General features: G+C 47.2%; 2 protein-coding genes across 5 annotated transcripts; one reads left to right on the top strand and one right to left on the bottom strand.

Annotated features, from left to right (window-relative positions):
* Window positions 1-4,085: 4,085 nt before the first annotated feature.
* rprma (reprimo, TP53 dependent G2 arrest mediator candidate a) lies at window positions 4,086-5,177 on the bottom strand. The gene has a single exon (XM_029137894.3). The coding sequence runs from the start codon at window positions 4,721-4,723 to the stop codon at window positions 4,415-4,417; it is 309 nt and encodes a 102-aa protein (XP_028993727.1). The 5' UTR covers window positions 4,724-5,177; the 3' UTR covers window positions 4,086-4,414.
* A 1,532-nt stretch (window positions 5,178-6,709) lies between these two features.
* On the top strand, window positions 6,710-24,950 carry galnt13 (UDP-N-acetyl-alpha-D-galactosamine:polypeptide N-acetylgalactosaminyltransferase 13). Of its 4 annotated transcripts, XM_055505154.1 has the most exons (14): window positions 6,710-7,151; window positions 8,932-9,196; window positions 10,946-11,114; window positions 12,232-12,398; window positions 12,820-13,027; window positions 14,013-14,183; window positions 14,635-14,752; window positions 15,328-15,508; window positions 16,895-17,034; window positions 17,892-17,990; window positions 18,160-18,294; window positions 18,478-18,507; window positions 20,408-20,628; window positions 22,789-22,926. In XM_055505154.1, the coding sequence occupies exons 2-13, from the start codon at window positions 9,055-9,057 to the stop codon at window positions 20,591-20,593; spliced, it is 1,746 nt and encodes a 581-aa protein (XP_055361129.1). In that variant the 5' UTR covers window positions 6,710-7,151; window positions 8,932-9,054; the 3' UTR covers window positions 20,594-20,628; window positions 22,789-22,926. The 4 variants fall into 4 exon arrangements, with proteins under 4 accessions (XP_055361129.1, XP_040924867.1, XP_028993047.1 ...); XM_041068933.2 differs by lacking the exon at window positions 18,478-18,507 and having other exon boundaries at window positions 6,711-7,151; XM_029137214.3 differs by lacking the exons at window positions 18,478-18,507; window positions 20,408-20,628 and having other exon boundaries at window positions 6,724-7,151; window positions 22,789-24,950.
* The last annotated feature ends 916 nt before the right edge of the window (window positions 24,951-25,866 follow it).

Raw genomic sequence — 25,866 nt, 5'->3', positions numbered from 1 at the left:
CATGTATCCTCACAGAACAGTTCAGGACCATCCACAGTCTCCTAAGAATAACCTTATGACACATAGCATCATTAGCTATCCTCACAGAGCGAGGATGAGGAGGACTTGACCAAAGGTGGTTCACTTCTGCTGCAGTGACTGAGTGCAGCTGACAGCTGGGGAACAGGAGAACGCCACATAGGCAGACATGACACCGCTACTTGGCAGGAAGGTCCAGACTGTCACTGTTCATTTCTACAGTCGAGTCTGAGGGAAATGCTTCTCATCAGTGTATCTTTGCTCAGCCAAGAGATCGGCTTTTTGAGTAAATGAGTGAAAGGCTTTGGTGCTTTAGACAGAAAGCATCAAAATAAGAGCCCTGTGACCATTTATTATTGGTACAGTAGGTAGATTATTCAAAGGCAAAAACACAATAGAAATAAAGTTCAGTACTTAAATGTATGTTATATTAGTACAATAATATTTATTTATGTAGTGTAAAAAAGAACAAATTGTAAAATGCTTGTGTTTGTAGAGACATTTATTACAGCCGTAAATCATTTGCTATTTTCTTCTGCTCCGTGACACGTCTCCAGTGATGTGTGAGTCTGTAACAGCTCCACCGCGTCGCCCCGATCTGAGCGCAGCGGCCCGTGTTTTTACGAGGCTATGAGTCTTTATCTGTGTCGCCACCGTGACCCAGGCGTAAAGCAGACGCATCCAGGTCCCCAGATTGCGTAGCCGCCGAAACCACCTGTCAGCGCTTAACACAAAGAGCCCTGGGCTCCGTCGTCTGCAAAGAAAGAGCTTTTCAACAGTTTGGCGGCGGCAGGTCGATCGGGGGGGGGGGGCTTTAATCCATAAAAGGAGGGCCGGTGGGATTTTAGTGTTGATGTCAGCCATAAAATAGGGTGGTAAATGAACAACATCATAGCTGGAGATGTCGTATGAGGCTTTTGTGATCAAACATGCACATAAACAGCAGGCAAACACGGATCATCATGAATAATGAAGGCTGGTATTGAATGGCAGGCTGCAACATCACACCTGCATATACAGTATATGAGGAGGTTTCAGCCATCACGTAATCATGCCACCAAAAAGTCCAAAAAGTTTACGTTACTGCAGGAAATGAAAGAGGCAACACTCAGGACTGCATCCGAGCTCTGAGTGCTTTCTTGAAAAGGATACTGGCTTCGTGGTAATGGCGTTCGGAGGAGCCTCCCTCTAAAAGCGAAGCAGCGGTTCAGCGTCAGGGCTGCGCCGCCGCCCATGTAGCTGCCAGGGAGCAGCGGATGAGAAGGTCAGCAGAGGCTGAAACACGCTCACGCAGCAGCCGAGACGGGCTCAGGGTCAGCGGCGCATCATCTCACGCATTGTTTTTAATGGGACGGACACTCATGGCACGTTTGCATGAACGGGAAAACGATTTGGCTTTGAAAAATCTGGTGTGATCTCTAATTACAAGAGCGCATTTATCTCCCCATCTGGCAACGATGCGATAAACCTGTTACCTGCTTCCGATCTGGGCCTTTTCCTGTTGTTCCGCTGTTGCCGTGGACAACACGTGTACACACAGACGCCATTGTGTGGACTGGTTTCACTTTGACCTTTACGGACACGTTGCATTTCTAACCCTAAGCCCAGTTTGTCAAAGCAGCTTCAGCCAAACGCGGGTGGAACCCCACAACAAGCTGAATCAGGTAAACGGCCAAATAATCGACCATCAATCGAACCCACTCACACACAACTCTGCTTTGGTCTCCCTCAGCCCTCAAGGCAAAGTAGGATGGTATGAAATATAACTCCATTCATACGTTCCAGAGTTTGAACTCTGATTGGCTAGAAAGTCAGAAGTAAATTCATATAATGTAAAAACACACACACACACACACACACACACACACACACACACACACACACACACACACACACACACACACACACACACACACACACACACACACACACACACACACACACGGTGGATTACTGGATTACAGTAAGGGTTACTGGCAGGACTGTTCAGATGTGAAATCCCTGTGATGTCTGAGTGTGAAACAATCAGCGGTACAACAGAGCCACGACTCATCCTGTAACGGGAGTGACACGTCCAGTAATGGAATCGCCCTGTAAAACCATCCAGCGTGGATCCGCCGCTGCTATTACCACTGTGGTTGCAGCACGTCAGCTGCTGATGGACAAATATGTAGTGTGTGTCTTCAGCACTGAAGATCTACGTGGCATCAAATATGAATTACACTATTTACCTATTTTCATGCAGCATCTTAATATGTAAGACTCAATTTCCATCAGATAGATAAAATACATATTTTAGTAAAAAGGGGCTGTGGAGGATGAGTGTGAAGCCGCGGGACAGCAGCACAGACTGCCCCGCTGTTGTTTGGAGCTTTTAGCCACTATCCAGTTCATCGACTGGACTTTTACTCGCCAGCCAATCACATGCGAGCGAGCCGGGACCTGAAGCCTGTTTTAGCTCACAATCAACACCCTGCAGATGCTGCGAGAGCGGGACACGGCTCACATACAGTAGACGCGGGGTAAAGTAGGCTGAGGCCATTTTTACCTGTGCCGTATGGGTCTGTGGCCAGATTGAAAATACGTGGCGCAAATGGGGTTTTGTTCAGGTTCTGCCTTTGGGAAAACATTTGTGAATGTTCTGTAGCTTTTATTTTGGAGGGGTGGTCCAGTCCCAACCATGTGGACTGTATCTGGGCACAGGAAGCCCTGCAGAGACGAGACAGCAGGACTGACGGGGTCCATTTGGCCGTCCCTCAGACCACTGGACCCAGACTCCCTCAAAATAGACCGAGGTTCAGTCTGAATAGGCAAAGCGGTCTTTATAACACATCCCTGGATGTACTGACAACGGTGCCGTGCTGAGAAACCGCCACAACACTTTCCTGGAAGCTATTCCCAGCACTCTCCAATTAAAGCAATCACACAGATCAGAGTGAAACACTATGTGTTACATATCCAGAGTCATTTTTCCTGTTGCCTTGACTTAGAATCCTTTCTTTCTTGCAGCAGCATGTAATTATTGACATTGTTTATACTGGGATTTATTTTACATTCAAAATAGGTTTGTTTCAGATTTTGTTCATATTAGTTTTAAATTGAGTGAGCACACTTTATATAATGAAAACCTGCTAAACCTTAAGTATTTTCAACTAAAATGTTAATGAATCCTGTCTAAATAAAGATTAGTAGGTTATGAGTATATTTTAAATTATAAATTAAAGATCTCTACTAGAGCTCCTAACACTAATCAAGTCATTGCAGTTATACAATATTTACTGTTGTATGTTTGTTAGTTGGAGCTGTTGATTTCACCCGTGACCATTTCTGTGTTACTTCCACTTCACCGTCGTTTACCTTGAAATCCATTTAGCGTTTTTAGCAGCAGCTTCAGGCGACATTTCGCATTAAGACGACGCCGACAGCGCGTTCCACAGCGATCCGGCGTGTGTGCATCAAGTGTGCGTCAGCCCTGGGAAGCCGCGGCCCTGCGTCACTAGACAGGTCCTCATCAAGCAGGACAGGGAGGCGAGGAGGTGGGAGAAACAGAGGTGAAGGGCATTTTGAGTTCATAAAAGGAAAGGAAGGGGGCTCAGACGCCTCTGCTGTGTGTGTGTGGAGCACAGGTGGGCAATCAGGTGGCTTTATCTTCCCCCGAGCTGACATGACAAGTCATTTCTGAAGCCGCTGGTTTCCCCCTGGGCAGCTGGCAGAAGGCTGTAAATCTGCATAGATCAGAATCTGACCCAGACACAGCATATCAGATTTGACACAACACCCTCACCATCATCCTCCATGCTGAATTGACTTGCCCAATTTAAAAGGAAGGTGACTCATTTTGTGCAACGCATGCTTCACTTCTTAATCCAGTCAATTTAAGTCAAGTCAATTTAAATGAATTCCCATAATGAGCCAGTTTTGGTCAGCATCAACTGGACGACACAATTATTTATTTCACAATGATAGAATGAAATATAAATACTGAGATTAAGTCTTGCATTTTACTTTAATGTTCCAAATGGCGGATGTTCATGCGGGTTAAAAAAACACGTCACGTGGGCGAAAACTTTAATTACAGGACGAATTTATTCCAATTAACATGAGACACGGCACGTGGGGCTTTTCTGCACCCAGACACTCGGAGCCGTCGCGATCGCGCGCTGCCTGGCGCATCGTCCACGTACAGTTCTTGGTCGAATACTTTGTAGCCACTGAGGCTTAAACGCACTGTACCTCTTAGAGACGAACGAGCGAGCAAAAAAAAAAAAAAGTACAGTGAACCCGCTGAGCCTCAGTCGCGCGCAGGTCAACTGTCCGTCTGAGGGTTTGAAGCCAGCGGCTGATCCTCGCTCCGTCTCCATCAGATCAGAGCCACCGTCGCGTAGGTCCCCATCAGTCAGTACGCTCCAACAATGACTGCCTCCGTTTCCTTTGACGGTCTCCGGTCCGTTACCAAAAAGTTGATCATCCCCTCTGACTTTATGAGAAGGTTGCAGCCTAGGAAGAAGATGCCGAACACCACCGTCAGGGACAGCACGCACATGACGGCGATCTGGACCACCCTCATGATAAAGAGGCTCCTCTCATCCGGAGCCGCGGCCACGAAGCCGTTATCAGTCACCACGGACGAGAGGTTGCAGCAGAGGAACTCCTCCGTCTTGTTGAGCAGTCCGCCCTCCGTGTGGTTGAAGCCCGTGTTGTTCATCTCCAGCTTTTATCACGGGCGAACTTTGGCAGAGAGGGGAAGAACGGACGCGCCCGGCACGATCCCGAAGGAGCTGTCATCAAGTGGAAAGTAACGACGGTGAGGCGGCGAGTTGGGGAAGTCCCGTCGGGTCGCGCGCGCGTCTTCTGGGGTCCGAGAGGCAGCGTTGGCTTCGCATTACTGGAGACTTCACGTGCTCCGGTGCCAGTTTCACGGCGAAATGAAGCCGCCAGCGCGCGGTTAAATAGCCACGCCGTACCCGCCTGCGCCCATCAGCGTCAGCGGGAGGCAGGAGCGCACGTCACGAGCGCCACCACGCGGCCGGACCCCGCGCCTGCGCACGGACCGTGGGCGCCATGCGTGGACATGAAGGCGGAATAAACCTGTGTGTAATCTGTTGGTCCGCTTGAGTTACAGGACGATGAAAGTAGACGCAGTAGTGCTGTGACGCTGGCTCCATCAACTCACATTGTGAGGCACAGGCTGAGGGACAGCAGTTCACCTGAAGAGTGGTCTGAAGCTGTTTGTAGGACAAACATAGTGGTCCATTCATAATCCGTATCCTGTTGCATCGTATTAATAATATGAAGAAGATTCAACTCATTGGAATAACATTGTTTTCGAATTTAAATTATATTTTTCTTCTAATGATGAACCGTTATTTTTAAACATGAATAAAATCATAAATATCTGATCATGTTCTGTTGAGAATGAGAGCAGTCAGCTTGTTTGAGTCTAGGCCCCATATGAACAGGCTTCAGGCTGGAAAATACTAATCAAATACCAACAGTCAAGCAACTCGTGAGTGCTCCTCAAAATATAATTACCCACGTTATAATTATTCCCTGACTACTTTAAAAGCTTGCGTTCCTCTGGAAAAAGCTAGAGGAACCACTGACATCTAGTGGAGGTTTTGGTTTGGGGGCGGTGGAGTATGAGTTGTGGACTGTAGCAGCAAACCAGCAGATATAAATATTCAGATTGATCGCTCACCTGCAGACACTGAATATATCAGCTGTTGCATTAGCTTGAGTTCAACGAAACAGAAGCAACGGCCTCAAACGAAAAGGCCGGTTGCAGTCGCTGCCAGATCATCAGAGAGATATTGTGAACTACTGTTACAGTAATTAACTGCTGGCTCCAGATTAGATCTACTACATTGTCCAGAAGCCAGCGCCAACCTGAAGGTCACAGCAGCAGCAGATGGCAGCATTGTTTTTATTATCGGGATTCAACCAAGAGCTTATGATGCACAGAACACAGTGATGCCGGCTGCCAGTTTCAGCCGATTGACCCATAGACACACATTCACGCAAAGCAAGGTGCGTTTTAGCTAAAATGTCTATTAATTGTGTTAACAATCATCTAAGTGTGGGCTGCCTGGGTGTAAAGTACTTTATGTACTTCCTTCACCTGTGCACAACTGAAGACATCATCTATGCAAAGAAATCCTGCAAAGCCCGTTAAGCTCATAGTAACATTAAACCTCAAACCAGGAAGAGAAATAGAAATGCTTTTAACACAACCCCTCAACCCTTGTTTAGTCACAATGTGCACCTGTGGTTCTTCCAGTCGGCAGAGAGAGAGGGACACGTTCATGTTTTTCTGAGATGACACAAAGGTCACGCAGAGGTCACGCAAATTGTCCCTGCTACTTGTGTAAAATAACTTAACAAGCAACACTGAAAATAAAATTGAAAGGTTATAATTAATTACATCAATAGGAAGTGACCAAAGAATAATATAAACTATGATTTTTTTGAAGCTTTGTCTTCCTGCACAAGATGTATTTCTGGTATTAAATTAATTATAAATAATAATAACAAAATTGTTGCATTTAGCATGTTGTTAATATTGTTATTATTATATAGGTTAAATAATATTATAGTCTATAAATAATTATATTTGCATGCATTACACTTACATACGTACAGTAACTGTACAGTAACGCGTAATTACCGGACGCCCGTGACGCTGCTCTTCAAAGGACTTCGTGACCGACGTCGCTGACAGCCAATCAGAGAGGACGAACCGCACATTTGCGGCTCGCTCTAAGCTGAGGTTAGATTGCGCTGAATATGATCTCGCCCGTCCTTTCGCTGCCGTAATATTCAGTCGGCGAACTGCTGTGGCGCGCGTGGAGGCGCGTGTGCCCGCCGGCGTTGCGACCGACGGGACGATCGGCGGAGACGAGACCGGGGGACAGAGCACATCAATGAGTCCGAGCAGGTACCGTGAGCGGCGCTGCTGGACGGACCGGGCTGCTCTGGACCGCCGTGGGCTGAGATGGGCTGCAACTTGTGTGTCGTTCTGGAGACGTCTTACGGTCCAGTTTGATCGCTGCGCTTAGCGGCCGATGTCCGCGTTCAACACGTTGCCCGAGAGCGACGCCGGAGCAGGTCACTGGTTCCCCGCGTCCGTCATTTAGGTAAGAGAGGATGACCCTCCTCTGCTGCGATCGCACCGTGTGGTAAGAGGGCTTCCGCCAACTTTAGCCCGACGACACGGGGCATTTGTCGGCACATGTCACGTACTGCGCGCGTTTACGTGAACCAAAGCCGGACACGTGTCCATCCGTGGCATCTTTGGCATCATCAAAGTAAAACATGATGTTCTGCCGTCAACGTGTTTCCCCAGCCTCGTCGGTGTTTGGGTTAGAAAACAAGCTGCGGCCATTGGTCTAATGGGCTTACTGGGATCAGCTCTGTAATCACCTCCTGTTCCTGGTAGGGCTGGGTATGGATTGGCTCATTTAAATACTGTCAGCAATGCCAAGATGACACCAATAGAGACCTATACTGTAGATGACGCCTGCATTTACAATGAGGACTACTCACCTTTAGTGATAAATGATCTGGATATTGACTTTGATGCTCACAGCGCGCAGTTGTTCTAAGCACAGCTTTACTTTGTGCTGGTTGCAGCAGAACCACCCGTGTGGGACCGGACCATCGAACGTTGCTGCCGGGCTTTATCTGCTGCAGGGATCTCGTTTGCGACGTCTGTAAAAGTTTAAAGGTGTGCAGTGAATAACAGGAGCATGCAAAGTGAACCCGGGCTCCTTCCTTTCAAACTGTGTGGAAAAGTGAGCCCAGCTGAAGCTGTACTTTGTTTTTCCCAGACATTTCACTGCAAGTGTCGCTTTAAAAAGGCCACCCTTGTCTTAGAAGGACTGAGGGAAAGTGACTCTAGGATCCAGTCTTAAGTGCAGTGCAGCCTGGTTCCGATACCGTAGGAGCAGTCATCTGTGCAGATGGTCGGACTAATTGACTCAGACTTCTCTGGACTCCAGCAAGCTGCCAGCGGCGCCACCGACCCAAACACGGCTCCAGTCCGGCCCGAGCGAAGCAGACGGCTGCAAGTGCAAACATATACAATCAGATAAAGTCACCGCTGATCTGATCTGCGTAGGTGGCGGCGAACCGCGGGGGGCCGCCGCCATCGCCGTCCGCGGCCAGATCTGAGCGCGAGGCTCCTGATGCGCGTGGACACGGGCCGCCTCGTTTGCGAGTGAGACGAGCGTCGGCCCGGAGCCGCTGGGACGGACGTTTGGACAGCGAGCAGTGGGGACGGCGTGTGCGCGAAATCATTAGCGCGCTGCAAGGGGCGGATGAGGAAGTGTGTGATTCCTGCAGTAGTTCTAGCAGTAATACTGCATATTTCCAATACGATTTATGTAACATATTGAATCTATGAACCATATTTTACTACATTTGCCGTGGACCGTTCATCTCAGGGCCCTGACGGACGTCTAGAGGCTTCTCCTGGATATTTGTGTGCTGGAGAGCGTTTTCCCATCATTGCTGTTCTGTTCTCATTACGCTTTAAAAGCCTCTCCGTCAACACGAACGTCTAATTCCACCCGGCTCCTCCACTCCTGTTTGAGTCACATCTCCATAAATGAAGCTCATTTCTCACACAGCGTTAATTCGAGCCTGTTCGGTAGAGTCATCCTTTAAACGCTGGCATTCGCCCTATTGGCGGGTTAATCTCTCGGAATCGGAATGAGACGTTAGCCAGGGAGAAACAGCTGATCAGCTGTTGGGTTCAGATTTATTCGAACCGACGGGGATCGTGACAGTAACACGATGCCAGGGACTCTTGTGTGAACTCCCATATACGTGGTGGAGCCCGGGATTTTCATCACATTATGTCATAATAGACTTGTTGTCGTTCGATGCACTTCCATTTTCCTCATCTTCCTGCAGGATGACGCCTCCTGGTCCCGGCCCGGTCTCCCCCGCGTTCTCTCACCAGCCCAACTGAACCCCCCCCCCCCACCCGTCTCTCCCTCAGTCAGACCAGCGGGCTGCTGCCCCCCCGCGGAGGCCATGCGACGCTTCGTCTACTGCAAGGTGGTGCTGACCACCTCCTTGGTGTGGGTGCTGGTGGACGTCTTCGTGCTGCTCTACTTCAGCGAGTGTAACAAATGCGACGACAGGAAGGACCACTCGCTGCTCCCTGCCCTCCGCGGTGAGTTCCCACCACAGATACAATGGTCGCAGGAGACTGGCTTTGACATCCACTGAGTCATATTCTGGTTTGAAACGAATGCCTGGTTTCATAGCAACACCTTTGTAACTTTTAAAGATTTTAGAAGCTAATTTCTTATAAAAACAAGTGCGTCCCTGCACCTCGGGTCACCAGCAGCATCATCTCTTCTGCAGGGTTTGGTACCTGCTCCTACAGTAAGTGGGCAGGTCTCTTAAGAGGCTTAAGAGTCTTAAGAGGCTGCTTTTAAGGTTAGAAGGCGGGCGGCGCTTCCAGCTTCTCAGACCGATTATCATTCATGCAGTGCGTTGCACTGGGTCAGTCGTTCACTCCAGAGACTGTGTGGACTGAGAATTGACGCTCGTTTTGCAGGCGTTCTAAGACGAATATTCTGTGTGTGATTCTGAGCGGTGAGACTGAAGTTAAAGTCTTGGTTTGTGGTCAAAAAACAATGCAGCAAAGATATAATGACAATAATTAGGTTCATAATTAATTAACTGCTTGATAGAGTTTTGCAGCGATGAGTGTTCATCATCAGCAGGTTTAAATGTGAGCTTATACTAAAAGAAATTTAATGTACTGCCACGAACAACAGACGAGTGGATTGAGAAAATGTTAATTCCCGTGCTTTAATCACTCCTGTGGAGAATCTGGCAACAGTTCACTGACTCCACAAACAGTCAGTCAGTTAATTAGCAACATCTGGGATAAAGTCAGTTCTAAACCTGCAGGTTGTGAGAATGATGATGGACAGGCAGCAGTGAAAAAGACCGTTTCCCTCCCAGATGATCAGTGTCAACCCTAAAACTGCTCGTCCTGTATATTCTGTGTGACTGTTGGTTTCATTCAAAGAGCCGCTCCGCTGATGATATTTCCAGAAAACTCACGACACCTACAGCACAGACAAGCCCGACGTGCGCTTGACGGAAACCCGCTGCAGTGATCCAGCTCAGCTCCTGAGCCGGTGCCATCGGATTTAATCCGTTGTCCAGAGAGGAGGGGGTTCGACGCTCAGCGCTCTCTGCGGCAGCGCAATAAAGAAAAGCACCGGATCAGCTGAGGTTAACAGGGCGCCCAGCGGCGGCCCGGCTCCACCAGGGGTCGCGGGGAATCCTCTTAACCTGGGGCCGTGCAGTTAATGTCAACTCCGCGCTCCCCCCTTTCATGGAAATAAGTGCCTCTGCTCCGAGAGATTATTACAGAGCGAGGGAGAGCACGGCCGTAAATCCACGCAAGGCTATTTATCTTTGGGGCAGGGAACCGACAGCAGTAACTGCAGGAACCCGCAGCAAAATATACTATATTAATAGTCCACATCCTCCTGCACCTCTGCATTGAAAAATCCCCCCATAGATTAAAGTAAATTAAATATAGCCTGTGACGGTGCTCAATACGCAGCCAGCAACCGGGGGCGGGGCTTAAGCAAAACGCCTGCACATCACGGTGCACGTGTGGTAATGGCTGTTTTCTCATGTGCTATTAGAGGTAAGAGAGTGTAACATAGCACTGACGTGTGCTCACGGTGTGCACAGGCCTCCAATGGACACATGTGCACTGAGGTGGGAAATTATACAGCGATAGAAAATCTAGCAACCTGTGTCTGTGGCCCAGCAGCTTCAATATTAAAGACATTGTTCATAATTGATCCTTTTGTCCCCGGTGAGCGGTGAGATTCCGTTCGCAGACCGGCATGTATTTACGTGGCTTTTTATGTCTGGGCTCGACTTTCAGCGGTGATATCTCGCAGCCACGAGGGCCCCGGGGAGATGGGAAAGGCGGTGAACGTGCCCAAGGAGGAGCAGGAGAAAATGAAGGAGCTCTTCAAGATCAACCAGTTCAACCTGATGGCCAGCGACATGATCGCGCTGAACCGCAGCCTGCCGGACGTGAGGCTGGACGGGTGCGTAGACCCGGGGCCCGCGATGCTCGCACACGCGCGCGCTGACAGATACCGACGGATCAGCTGATTATTTCAAGAGCTGACACTGTGGATGCTGCTTTCCGTGCTCGCAGCAAGGCTCCATTCCTCCCGACTCGTCGCTCCTGCAGATGAAAGTCTCCCAATGATCGGCGTCGAGTTGCTCTCAGTGCTTAAAGTGAAACGCAACGAGCTCATTGGTGTTTATAACCACCAGTGTGAGGAGACACCTCTAATTATGGGCCCCGTGTCAGCAGTGTGTACATTGGGCCTGACGTTTGAATGGGAGCGCGGTTTTGTTTACTATCGCTCCGCATCCACTTGAGCGCTTAATGAAAACCCGCGGATCAATTTGTGTGAAACGTCGGCGCGTTCGTTCGCATCCATTCACTCCCCTCCAAAACATTATCGAAGGGCTTGATGTTTAAATATTCAAGCGCACTGCACGGCGCTCTCATTAAGTGGATGCCGGCTGCACGAGGAGCGAGCGTCATCGGGCCTCTGATCCGCTGTGCGGCCGTCATCCAGGGTCGTGCACGGTTGCAGCTGTGAAAGGGTGATAACATCTGTCCCCCGGAGGCAGCCCGCTGGCCCAGATGTGTCGGTCTGTCCTGTCACATCCAGTCGACAGAACTGAGCTCCGACGGCTTCTTTCAGGCCCATGGCCTCCCACCTCCCCCGCTTCTTTAATGCAGCTCATTCTTTATTCACCATCATCCACTGGTGCCGCGTCCCAACTTAGCCACATTCTCGCTCCTCTGCGCTCGACGTGCCGTCAGTTCAAGGACGCGCCGAGCGCGCCGCTCCTCTACTTTGTGCAGGGGTGTTTGTCAGTATCTCTGCTATGACAGGGGTTCTTTGGACTTGACATCAGCTGTGGATAGCTGCAGGACACGCTCCGATAGTTTGGGTTTCGGATGTTTTTCATTTTGAATAACAGGATGCAGACAGGAGAAAAATGAACACACTGCTTTTAAATAAAAAAATATATATATTTTTATAATATATATACTATATGCATATACATATATATACATATACAAAAGTGACAGTTTTTAGCTTCATGCTGCATAACCTTCTTTGCCTGTCGCCCCGTCAGCTGTAAGACCAAAGTGTACCCTGACGACCTGCCCGGCACCAGCATCGTGATCGTGTTTCACAACGAGGCGTGGAGCACCCTGCTGCGCACGGTGCACAGCGCCATCGCCCGCTCGCCGCGGAGCCTGCTGGTGGAGATCGTGCTGGTGGACGACGCCAGCGAGCGAGGTGGGTACAGCCGACGAGGTGCGAGGTGTAGAAAACCGATGCAAACAGCGTGGGAGACACGAACCGAGAGCCAGCCCCGTGGTGCATTCACTGCACTGCAGCTGTTTGCTGCATCAGAAGGTAAAGTCTTTATTGATCGTCTGTGGGGAAACTCAGGTGTTTCTCCAGCATCAAGAAATGTGAAAAACAAAGCCTTAGTATAAGGCACCAAAGACAACACAGACCATTAATGATTTTAATGAATGTGCTTGGATTATATTATTAATTATTTCAGTCAATACATTTTTAAGTAAACTACTACATCTGTAATTAACAATACTACTCTAAAGCTCAAGAGTTCCTCCATTTGATAATGGCTAACAGCCGAAGAGCTGGACAGTTACTCTCTGGACGAGCTAAAAAAAGGCCTGCTTTGTTTCAGACTTCCTGAAGAAGAAGCTGGAGGATTATGTGAAAACCCTGGAGGTGCCCGTGCGGATCCTGAGGATGGAGCAGCGCTCCGGTCTCATCAGAGCCAGGCTGAGGGGAGCGGCTGCCACCAAGGGTCAGGTCATCACCTTCCTAGACGCCCACTGTGAGTGCACTGCTGGCTGGCTGGAGCCGCTGCTGGCACGCATCAAGGAGGACAGGTAGGTAAAAAGGGAGCGCAAGGAAGGTTTTAAGGGGAATTACTGATATTTAAAGCACATATGTAAAACTGGTCCTTGTCAGTCAATTTAATCTCTTGCCTATTCAGTTTTGAAACGGACATCTTCTATTCTCGCATTATCACATTTCACTTAAACTGCACCAGTGGACGCTGGAACCAGGGCTCTGTCTGAATTGTGACGGGTCAGCAACCTATCAGTTATGAATCCACAGTCTGAGCCCGACCCTGCTGAAAGAAGAAGCAATCATTTCGCACCGTCTGCTTCTGGCGCTGCCTCAGAGGAAAACCTAGCTCTAATTACTGAATCACTGAAACTCTGTCTTTGTGTCAACGCTGCTATTATTTTAGGCTTTTGCTAGTGTGTGTGTGCGTGCGTGCGTGCGTGCGTGCGTGCGTGCGTGCGTGCGTGCGTGCGTGCGTGCGTGCGTGCGTGTGTGTGTGTGTGTGTGTGGAACACGAACAGACAGATGAACTGATAATCATTCCCCTGTGATCCATCTCCTATCTGAGGGCAGACACATTAATTTTTCCTTAGGAATAAAGTGGGATCGCATGACTCCGACTATCATATTATGGAGCCATTACACTTTTACTGAATGATGCCACACATGGAATGATATCTATAAGAACAGGCACAGATGATGAGCTGCTGCAGAAAGTTCATAACATACCACTCCACATTCATATTATTGATACAGTTGTGACAGTAACGCTTCGTCCAATCAATAAACTGTGTGAATTATTACAAAATGGAAAAACATATTTTAACCATTTTTATTTACTGAATTATTGGTGAGAGGAAAAATTACTCTTTGAGTTTGGCTGTGAACTTACTTACATTGAGAGATGTAAAAGATGTGTTGAAACACGCATCAGTTCTAACGCAGCCTCACATTTCTAAATGTATAAACCTTGCAAAGCTTTGAGTATTTGAGCATTGAGTGTTGTGCGTTATTGCCTTTCAGGACAGCGGTGGTGTGTCCGATCATTGATGTCATCAGCGATGAGACCTTCGAATACATGGCCGGCTCAGATATGACGTACGGCGGATTCAACTGGAAGCTCAACTTCCGTTGGTACCCAGTTCCACAGCGGGAGATGGATCGACGCAAGGGGGACAGAACGCTTCCCGTCAGGTCCGTGTGAAAAGATTTAACATAAACCTTAACTGTACTTGATTTGCAGTTAGGATTAAGATTGGATGCTGTTTAAAGTTAGATTTTTTTAGAGGTCTTAAATGACAAAATCTGTTTTGTTTTCCTCAGCTGTCATTGTGATCGCCCCCTTTTGTAGCGTGTGAGCTCATTTATGTTAAAAATAGACAAATAGGATCTCTGCTCACACTTTTTCGTGTGTCTACATTAAACTGTGTACAAATCTCTCCCAGCAACACACATTATCCATAATTTAGAACATGGAATGAATTAAAAGATGAAAGTAATTAACCCTCCAAGGCTTTGTTTTGTGGTTAAGTTGGTCTCTTATTACATTGTTCCCCTCGATTCCAATAAAACCGCGAAGGAACGTGCTATTATGAACGTGTTTTCACTCTTTTAGTCGTCTTTTGTTGTGCCTTGTGACTTGCAGGACTCCCACCATGGCAGGAGGGTTGTTCTCTATAGACAAAACATACTTTGAAGAGATCGGAAGCTATGATCCAGGGATGGATATCTGGGGTGGAGAGAATCTGGAAATGTCGTTCAGAGTGAGTGACCCACATTCATCATCCTTGTTGGGCTTTTGACACCGGGCACAACAGTCACCGAAGCTCTATAGTTGGTATTTTAGTGCTTTCACTTTGGATGCAAGACGGAATCTTTCTTCTTTCTTTGGCCTTTTACCTTAAATTTAAACACTGAGGTGAACTGACTAAAACATCCTAAATAAAGTCCAGGGCCATGGGTGTTTTAGATGATTCCTGCAGTTACTGTATCATTTATCCTGCAAAATGTACAGTATTTAGCTTTTGTACAGTACAGTATCTATTTCTGTGCCCCTTCTGAATTAAAAGGGTGATTTTACTGTAACGCTTTTAAAACAGCTCTCGCTGCTCAAAGGATTTCCAATAAACCATTGTTTCTTGTTTCCTTGTTTTTCCGGCTCGCAAATTAGGAGCAAAATGTCCTTGTTGGCTACAGATGTGATCAATTCTGTGGGTCACCTGAGGATCAGGGACTGAGGAACAATCAGTTAAGGGCACTGGCATGAACCCAGTGTTTGGTAAATCTGTGCCAACTTCACTTTAGCTCCTTCTTTCCACCTGCTCGTGTGTTCCTGCAGATCTGGCAGTGCGGCGGCTCTTTGGAGATCGTGACCTGTTCCCACGTGGGCCACGTTTTCCGGAAGGCCACGCCGTACAGCTTCCCGGGAGGAACGGGCCAGGTCATCAATAAGAACAACCGGCGCCTGGCTGAAGTGTGGATGGATGATTTTAAAGATTTCTTCTACATCATATCACCAGGTACAGAGCAATGAAGAGGCCTCCAGTCACTAAAATCACACTTTCAGGCAACAAATAGTCCAGTCAGAGATTTTAATAGATGTTTTATTCATTGTGCATGACTGTACAATGTCAGATATGAGCGCCCCTCCTCTGGGCTGCTTGTTGATTGTTGCGTTTAGCAAATGGGTGTAAAAATGAAAATGCGTCTGTTCCCATCTTTTTCTCAATGTTTCTCCTAATTTGAAAGGTAATCGTGTTTTTTTTGCCCTCCAGCTCCAATGAACTGACTGCTTGTTTGTGTTTACTGTACCTGAGCGCGAGAGCGGCTCAGCTCAGGTGAGGTCTGTCAGTATCAGTGCTGATCGGCCTTCAGCGCTGTCCTGGCGCTCCGTGTTTAAGTGTGCGAGATGTCTGCCAAGCTAAAGGAGTCGTCTCTAATCTGCAGCTCCCGCAGCACAGAGTGCGACCTTCCCTCCGCTCAGCCAGTGGAGATCCTCCACGGGGCGAGCGCGGACAGAACCCAGAGTGTGATGGATGAGGCTTTCTGGGTATTTTGGCCCCTCAACGACTGTCTGTTCCTCCAGGACATTAGGGAAAATGATCTGGGCCACGCTGCTGCCAGACCCCACTTATGGGCACTGGGGGGAACGTAGAACATTGCTGGGCCCGAGTCAGGGAGTGGCGTCGACTGAACCTATTAAAAGTGGTTCTCCGTCCGCGGTCCTCCTCTGGTGGTTTCTAGATCAAAGAGGCTATTCATCATCCGCAACATGTGTTCAGACTGTATAGAGAGCGGATGGAGGAAATAGAGATGCACGGGAGGAGGAGGAGGAGGGCGGTGGCCTTCGGCTCATAGCTTTTATCTGCCGCCCTGACGTTTTTATTTTCCAGATTAAAGCGTAACGTATTGTTGATATTCCAGAAATTGACGCCTGCTCCTAGTTGATGGATAAACATACAGCGTTTGACTCCCTGTCTTACATCTTGGATGGTTTTTCAGAATGGAGCTCTATTTTCTCTTATTGCAATCATGCCCTTTCATGATAAATTACCCCCCTGGATCTATCTACATGCAGGCTACGGGTCCTCGAGAGCCACTCCAGGGAAAACCATCTGCCTAATGTGTTTGTAAGTGTGCCCAGTTGCTGTCCAACCCCCCTCAGTCTTCCGTTTCATCAAGGCTGATACATCAGGCAGTTTCTATTTTGTGACCGTAACGCGTGTGATCAGTACCACAGTTGTTGTTGGGTAATAAAAGCTTTATAAAGCTTTATTGAAGCGTCATCATGTGACTTTAATGGAAGCAAATAAAACAAGCCTTCATTTCCCAGGACATGGAAATGTTACCACTGAGATACATGGTTGGTTATGCTGTACAGCAGTGTCTCTGCCCTCTGTCTGCAGGCGTGATGCGGGTGGACTACGGAGACGTGTCCTCTCGCAAGGCCCTCCGCGACGCCTTGAAGTGCAAACCGTTCTCGTGGTATCTAGAGAACATCTACCCAGACTCCCAGATCCCGAGAAGATACTACTCACTTGGTGAAGTATGTGCTTTCACATACTCTATCTCTTTGTAGGCAGCAGATATGCTGGGCTTTCATTCAGGCCATTTCCCAATGTCCCTGTTGGTTCAAGTGTGTGTGTGTGTGTGTGTGTGAGTGTGTGTGTGTGTGTGTGTGTGTGTGTGTGTGTGTGTGTGTGTGTGTGTGTGTGTGTGTGTGTGTGTGTGTGTGTGTGTGTGTGTGTGTTTCACAAAGCCTATATTGCTGCAAGATAATTCTGAAAATCTCAGAATCCAGCAAAATGCTAAATGAACAGATAAAAACAAATGCCGCTAGCGGTTTGCACTGAGCATGTGTGATAAATAAGAATGACGATGTATGTGCAGGAGGCAGGGATCCATATGTTTACAGGGTTACATGCATGGTGGCGAGGCCAGATAAGGCTCTTGGTTGTATTTTACATACTGTAGTTTCACCAAAGCTTGGAAATTAATAGAAATGTTGGTCAGAATGTCTGCTAATGCTGCAATTTATACGTTTTGTTGTAGAACCTCAGCATTCGCTTTTCTAGAAGTTTACCTGTTTATTTTATTTTTATTTTTTAGCAGCTAATATTTTGTTGTGCTGCTGGGCTATTGTGAAGCAACAGCGGTAATAGTTACAATAGTACATTTTATGGGACATGCTCTAGAATAAATGAAGAGATTGCTAATGTAACTGAAATCTATAAAGCTTTGCATTGGTTTAAAAGGTTAGTAGATATAAAGTTGCAGTATGTTATAAAGAGCTGCAAAATCTGAGAAGCAAGTAAATAATACCAGTCAACAATCATGAAGGTACATTGACGACTGTATCTATTTATACACTACAAACATCTAACTCTTACATGTTGGCGATAGATACGAAACGTTGAGACCAACCAGTGCGTGGACAACATGGGGAGGAAGGAGAACGAGAAAGTTGGCTTCTTCAACTGTCACGGCATGGGCGGCAACCAGGTGAGGAAAGACATTATTTATGGCTCACGTGATGACATTCAAGACTGGACACATAATTCTAAAGGATGCAGAAGGAACAGATTTTTGTTTTGATTTTGAAAAAAAAAAATCCTCTGGATGTGAAATGGTGAGTAATGAATAATGGTCGGAAGTCTCATTGTGTTTGCAGGTGTTCTCATACACGGCGGATAAAGAAATTAGGTCGGACGACCTCTGCCTGGACGTGTCCCGCCTCAACGGACCTGTCGTCATGCTCAAGTGTCACCACATGAAGGGCAATCAGATGTTTGAGTACGATGCTGAGGTGAGGTCACAAACAGCCGAATCACATACAGGTATTATAACAGGTGGATGATTCCTTAAAAAGAGCAGGACATGGTTGTCAGGGTGATTTACAGTAGTGGAAGAACAGAAAACACATGTGTTGCCAGCAGGGGGCGCTGTGTGCTTTAGCTACTTTGTCCTCTCATGCTCTCTCCCTCCATAGTTTGTTGGCAAGTGGGAATATGACTTCGAGGTAAGATGCAAACGTCTCGTCCACCTAGTTTACTTCCAGTGTGGTGATATGTGAAGTGTTGGTTGTTATTAGAATCAGTCTCCTAAACGCGTAATATGAACTGTTTTTCACTGAATGTGTTTCGCCAAATCTCTGAGGTTAAATCCACTGGGTGCTGTGAAAAATGATGTATTTATTAAACATATATTTATCTCTTAATCACTCGCCACAACAACAAGCAGCTAATACATTTATACCTACAGTAAACATTAATCTTCACTCAGAGGTTAACAGTAAGTGGCCTAATTGTTTACATCAGTGACAGGACAAACTAATGGCTGAGCTAAAAATAGAATCATAATTATGGCTTAAACATGACATTACAACATTAAACCGTCTCGTTGGGACAAGATTGAAAAAGAGTCTGTAGAAGCTCCTCTTTATGGCTAGAATCGACCTTCTGGCCTGTGAGACCCAGCTAAATTTATACAATATACTAATGTGTGAGGCAGTCACGATTTATTCATCTGGACTCTCTAGCATCAGGATGAGAACTAAAATTAGATAAATGCCAATTTCAGAAACCGCCTTTTAAACAGTGATGTTTCATTGAGTTGCTTAAATGCAAAGCAGGCGCCCCGAATCTCAGAGGAGAACTGAAATATTCTCCTCTCCCCCCGTCGACTCGGAACATTAAGTACGTTGCGGGTTGTACAAGTCAAAAGCATCTTCTATATTAACAATTAATGCAGGGTGGCGGAGGGTTGGAGAGGACGTCTGCCAGTGCACTGTCATCTATCAGTGATTGAGACGTCCTGTTGTTGACGTGCATGACAAGGTGAGAGCTGCAGGCACTGGACAAACCCTCAGAGAAATCCTTTCATCGCGCGTTGTTCTTTGGGTTCATTCTTAACATGAACACTCTGAATCATTTATGAATGAGGAGTCTCTGTTGTAAACGCCAGTGGTTGTAGTGCCGCCAGTGGTCGGGGCTATTTTTAGATCAAGTGTGATGGACAGGGGTTGAATCCTGGGCGACTACAGTCCCATTAACTTTTCATCCGGTCATCAGTCTCTACCGCTGCTGCACTCATTCACAGCCATGACTGACTGGCCTCCTTCAGCCTTCAGCGGCTCCGTTGCTCGTCTGTCGGACAGAAATGAGCAGTTTTCACCAGCCTCTCGTCCTCAGAACATTAAAATACTGGTTACGTTTCCTTTTTGCGTTTCCTTGCTGCAGTTTCCCAACAGGGAATGATCAGGTTGTTTTATCTCAAAGGACTCCACTGTTAATTATTAAACAGTGTTCTCTAATTCACCGTGTGGATGTTGAAAGGGAAATGACAACAGGAAAAGTAGAAGTGGAGCCATAATTGAGTTCATTCATATTTCAGTCACTGGGCATCACAGTCAGGTTCATGTGACACAACATGTTTATGCTAATGTCCCATCATCCGAGACTGAGAAGCTCCAGTAAATAAGTCTCCATTAATACTAATGGAATAATGTCCACTGGCATCAAAAGAACACACATTAAATGAGGGTTTGTTTAGATTCAACAATGTTGTTTTTGGCTCGGTTAAATAACAAAGCAGAGGTAATTTTAAAATAAGCTGTCGGAAACTTATTAAAAAAGGATCTGTGTAGTTCAATAGTAAATGTTCCCTGGCTTCCTCCTCTCTTTCCATCTTTCATTTTGTAGAAGAAATTAGTTTTTTGTACATTAGATATCTTATTTGTCTCTTTCAAAAATGTGTGTATTGTTCCACATTTATTGTATTTTTTAAATTATCCTCGGGTAAAACGCTAATGACCAAAAGAAGCGTCTGTGCTGACGGTAGAGTTCCTACAAATATCACACGGACGACTCGCAGCCTTACCTTGACCACCATGTGTCCCCTTCACTCCCGCTTCGCCGCAGAAGCACACGTTCCTCCACATCATCACGCAGTCGTGTCTGACCATCAGCCGCCTGGAGGACGGCACCTACGGCCCCACGGTGGAGTACTGCAACGACAGTCCCTTGCAGGCTTGGATCCTCCGCAACCAAACGCGCCTGGAGGTGGCCAGACGCCTGTACTTCAGTGCCACAGATTACTTTCTCTAAGCTGCCGCCTGCTCTGGGGCACTGTGGGTCCTCAGGTGAGCAGATTTGTAGAAATTAGACCTAGAGTAGGAGCTGGTGTGTTGAGCCGCTCTGTAGTGATGTGATTTAGCGTAGCTTCAGCTCTATGTACTGTAGCTGATTGTTGCCTTGGGTGGTTACTGGGTTCGTATGAATGAGTAGCACTGACTTTGATGTACAGCTGCAAGCTAGACCTCTAGTTCTTGGCGTGTGGTGCCTGGAGGAGCAGGATTTGGTTATTTTTAGTTGATTATCTCCCAGCGAGCCTGATTGAAATGGGTGCGCCATTGTTTCCAGGTTCCTTTTGAAGTGACCCTACATTGTGAACCTGCCTTTCATGGCCTTGGCCTCTCAGGCCTGAAGCAGCTGTGCACACATTGCAGAAGCAGTGAATCACAATTCAACGCCTTGCACCCGCTCGCTCTGCTTATTTACATGTTTTTTCTGTTTTTTTTTTTTTTCTTTGGCTCATCATTTTTCTGTTGAGCCGGTTCTGTTCTGTTCTCTTCCGCCGTTGTGTCCTTCAAAAAAAAAAAAGCGAGATGTCAATTTCGCTGTGGCGTGCCACGTTTTTTTTGAGTCCAAGCTGGGTAAATTGGGTGAGGAGCTCCCTGGGCTGCTGGTGCGTGTCAGAACTGCGGCAGTGAAGTGACCTGCTGCTAGATGGCCTGGTTTGCTGTTTAAACTCAGAGGTCCTTGTGGCTTAGGCGAGCGCGTACACAAGAGCAGGCTGCCATTAGAGCAAATGAGGCCGTCGCCCGACTCTGCCCCCGAGACGAAAGGAATCTGCTTCTTCTCGCTCTCCTTCCACAGTCAACACATGGCGACGGAGAGGATAATGTTCCCCGACTGGGGTTTATGGTCGGAGACCGTTGTCGTGTAATTAGCCGGTCTCGGCTGTGCGTCCACAGCGACTGTTTTCTGGGAGGTTGAGAAGAAGAGTTTTTTTTTCCATAGGCTTTTCACCTTTCCAGCATGTTGTTGTTCAACGCCTGCGTCGGTAGCAGTTTTAAAAACTGTATTTCTTTAATAAATCAAGAGAAGGAAGCGCTGTTGTTTCTTCCTAGTTTTCTGACAGGTGTCTAAGGTCGAACACCACCTGCTGCCTTTGTTCTTGCTCTGTTTGAACAAATGTGCCCTGTAGGGCCGTGTGTGTGTGTGTGTGTGTGTGTGTGTGTGTGTGTGTGTGTGTGTGTGTGTGTGTGCGTGTGTGTGCGCGTGCTTCTTTGTTTCCAGGCAGACAGTGTCAGACCCCTTGTGTTTTACAGCTTCAGATCAAACGTCGGCGTCTCTGTGTGCTCATTAGTCGGAGCGTCTCGTTTCGATCGCCGAGGCAAAGTGTTCTTTTAATGAAGAAAGATGCCTCAATTGGAGGATGAGGAGCGCCCGCGTGTATGCGGACGCTGCTGTGCTGTACATGCATGGCTGTACGTTCGTTACCCCATCGCTTTCCCTCACAAGCCAATCCCGGGTCTGAACAGGATGCCACAGGACTGATAAATGGAGGCCACTGATTAACCTACAACAAGCGTACAGTATGTGTCTGCAGGAAGCAGCCAGGTTCTGTTCTGTCCTACTGGAGCCTTTGTGGCCACTGTGTGTGCTGGAGTTGAGCTCATCACAGGCGAGGGGCTGTTTTTCACACTCTGGCCGCTGTGAAGACGTTTCCCGTGCTGCCTGGCTTTTCTGCTTGGACACGGGTTCTGCACAGTGGCGCTCGCCGCTCTGTGTGGCTTCATTCTTGATCCATGATCCGTGACTCCGGGAGCTGTGTAGTGTGGTGGTACCATTCAGCCGTAATGATGACCTGGATGCCGTGCATGCCTCCGACTTGCTGTTGTCGGTTCTGCACATGAATAATATTTCCCCCTAATTCTTGCATAATACTAAAATAAAGAATTCCATGACTTTGGATCTGACCTTCTTTATGCATATTATTCCCCAATCCCCAAGCTCCTTTTTGTGAAACGCGGGTCCGTGAAGACTCCCGTCAGTCGCGCGAGGGGATCCCGTTGCAGCGCCGCCGCGGAGGAAGCGAGGGGAAATTAACAACTGCGAAACCGCTAAACACCCGACGACTGATTTACCAGCAGGAGAGCGCGTCTCCGTCTGTGCACCTTCGCGCCCGTCTCGTGGTCTCACGATCTGCCCTTCTTCTTCCCCTCTTCCTCTCCCAGCGACTCACGCTCCTGCACGTGAACAGCAACCAGTGTTTGGACATGCCGTCCGAGGAGGACAAGCTGGTGCCCACCCTCAGAGACTGCAACGAGGGGCGCTCCCAGCAGTGGCTGCTCCGCAACATGACCCTCGGCGCGTGAAGCCCGGCCTCCGCGCCCCCGTCGCCGCGCTGTCATCATCCAGACACGCCGCGGCGCCCACTTCCTCCCGCTCCAGAACACGGAGCCCGTCTTCCTCGCTGGGGGCGCCTCCTCTCCTCGCTTGCTACAGGTTGAAGAATCTGCGCTTTATGTCGGGGGACCTGCTCATACCTGAGCCGAGAGGGATGGACGAAAGGCCTGCGGTGTGAAATGACCTTTATTGTTGCTGCAGTGAGTCATGCTGGAAACACAACTTGTTATTAAAAGTTTTCATATCAGCATCTCGGTTATATTCATATGGTGGGAAAGTAGTGCTCCTAAAGTGAGGACGGTGATGATCTGAAGTTACTGCAAAGTCATATTCAAGACTTTAATTCATCACTTATGATTCAAGAGGTTTCCCATGTCAGCGATTGACAGCTGGCAGCATCTGCAGAGGCAGCGCGTCTCCAGTGCTACTGTACTGTCTGCACGTCTTACTTTGTATTCTTTAAATATTCATACAAGGCCTTTTCCTCTCTTTGACGTGTCTGAGTAACGTCGGCTTTGAGCGTTCAGCGATTCAAGATTTAAAAACATGCATCATTCAGGAGAATTCGGTTGCATATGGAACGCGTGAGCCACTGTAGCCGGCCGGGCTCCAGTTCCACCGACTCCATCAGTGATGGAGCTTCAGCTCCTCTAGTTAATGGTGGGAAATAATGCAGCCACAGGCCTACTTTACACTGTGAACACTTTAAATATTGACTAGGAAAAACACAATATGAAGAAATACCATTTGGGACTAAGCAGTGAACCAGACTGAACTTTGTGAAACTGGGGATAAGGTTGTTTGTGCCGGCCTCAATTTTGCACTAGTCAAATTACCAGTATCAGTATGAACAATTTTAAAGATTTGCTACGTTTTACTAGCTTGAGATATTTACAATATAAATAAATGAATCGGTGCACTGGAGACAAAACAGAGAAATTCATGTGCATCTCACATTTTATCAGTGAGACGCTAATACTTTGTTGTTAAGGAGACTAATGAAGACTAACGTACAACAATGCTTGTCTACTTTTAAGAAAATAATAGGTTCATGAAACAGGAATTGGAGCTCTCTGGATCGGCAAAGTTCAAAGACGGGGAGGAGAAAGTAATCAAACCTCCTCTGAGCACATCTGATTAATTCTGATTGAATGCCACGTTCTCCTCTGAGCAACAATGACTCTGCTGAAGTCATCTTACTGCACTGCGTTATCACCGCTGAGAGTCTCATCACTTAAGACGCTGCACGATTCTTTTTTAGTGTCACGAGGAGCTGAATAGGTACCGGTGCCTTTAGAACTTAGGTTTAAGACGTTTGACTTATCTGTCGCTGTCTCTTTTCATTTGACAAAACATGTACTGATGTAACAGAAGCCATATCTCATTAATTTATCACCATTGAGTTAAACATCTCACTACCCATTAATAAGCTCAGTATTCTGTATATCAACACGCACTGAGCACATGTCAGAGGTACTTACGTTGTGTGGGATCAGGCTGTTATTGTCTTGCTGTTGCTGTCGTTGTTGCTGTTGTTGCTGTTGTTGTTGTTGTACATACAGAACCAATTATTTTTCTAAGATAAGCTGTAAAACTTGAACACTCCTCAGAGAGAAAAAAAGGGTTTTGAATGATAAACAGATCGCGAGGTGCTGCAGTGTTTTGTTTGAAGTGGAGGTAATAAAAGCCAGTGTTTACCTTGGGAGTTGGGAATCATCCGCGGTCCCACGAAACCAATTCTCACAGTACCTAAAGGACGCTAGACGGGCCGACATGATGAGGCGACTAATGGTGAAGCACTATCGATGCTGCTTTAAGACTGAAATCAATCACCTCCTTTGTTTTACACACACACCCTTTATTGTTTGCATTATCCTAAAATACATGGCGTTAAAACAGGAGTGTAATGTTCTATTGTACTTGTCTGATGTTACCTGCTTGTACCTTTTTACCGTTTTTGGCAGAAATTTTAAATAAAACGTGGACTGAACACAGAATTAGCATTAACTCCTGCGTCGAGGGACTGATCAAAATGTGCACGCGAGCGTGCGAAATAAACTCAGGCCCTCATACATCTCATTATCAGGCTTTTAAAGGTGGCTAATGGCAGCCTGTCTTTAACAGTGACTATTAGAGGAGAGGATGCCCTGAGAAGAACACATGGGCGGTGCTGTCCAACATATGCAGGACTGCAGGGCTAGCGAAGCTAAGCTAAGCTAAGCTAAGCTAAGCTACAGAGCTGCGAGCAGCCTCATATCCAAAGTGACAGAGAGCTTCTTATCGAGTCTTGAACCAGAAGCAAATATGATTTCTTCTTTCTGAAATTCTGAGCTATTCTTTGTAAATGTTTTGTTTCAGCGCTAGAATAAAAACCATCCTGCTGAAAAAGATGATGAGATATATCATAATAACGTGAACTGTACAGCTCTGTAAGCTTCAATCCAGGCTCTACCGAGGTATTAATAGCTGCAGTTTCCGAGCTGACGGCGCATCAGTTCATCAGCCTGCTACAGGCTCAGCAGGGAACCCGACTGGAGTTTCTGACAGTCCAACTCACACTGGTTAACTGGGCCTTTGGGGATAAGATAGAGGGCCTGTGCTGAGGCCCAGGGACTCCATTAAGAGCTGAGAGGCTCTGAAACAAAAGCTCTAATGGAGACCTTATCTGTGGCCTGCTAAACATAGAACACTGTGGCATCTTCTCACCAAGCAAAGATCGACTAGGCTGTACGTATCAATTATTATACACGCTTCTTTTTAGTAATTATAACTCTATGTCTTCAGGAGCTATGAACTATTGTGTTCTATAATGGTTTGGACAGGTGATCCAACTGGGGTAATGCTCAGCTCCTCTACACATGGACACAGGAGGTGAAAAAAGCCTTTTGTTTCACCTAAAAGCCGCT

Source organism: Betta splendens, chromosome 21, assembly GCF_900634795.4.
Source record: "Betta splendens chromosome 21, fBetSpl5.4, whole genome shotgun sequence".
NCBI lineage: Eukaryota > Metazoa > Chordata > Actinopteri > Anabantiformes > Osphronemidae > Betta > Betta splendens.
Note: the sequence above shows the minus strand (reverse complement) of the source record. Positions and strands in the feature narration are given on the sequence as shown.

Coding starts and splice junctions, on each gene's coding strand:
- rprma (XM_029137894.3), bottom strand. CDS start 4,723: ATGAACAACACGGGCTTCAACCACACGGAGGGCGGACTGCTCAACAAG.
- galnt13 (XM_055505154.1), top strand. CDS start 9,055: ATGCGACGCTTCGTCTACTGCAAGGTGGTGCTGACCACCTCCTTGGTG. Junction 9,197..10,945: donor GCTGCTCCCTGCCCTCCGCG/GTGAGTTCCCAC, acceptor CTCGACTTTCAG/CGGTGATATCTCGCAGCCAC. Junction 12,399..12,819: donor GGACGACGCCAGCGAGCGAG/GTGGGTACAGCC, acceptor GCTTTGTTTCAG/ACTTCCTGAAGAAGAAGCTG.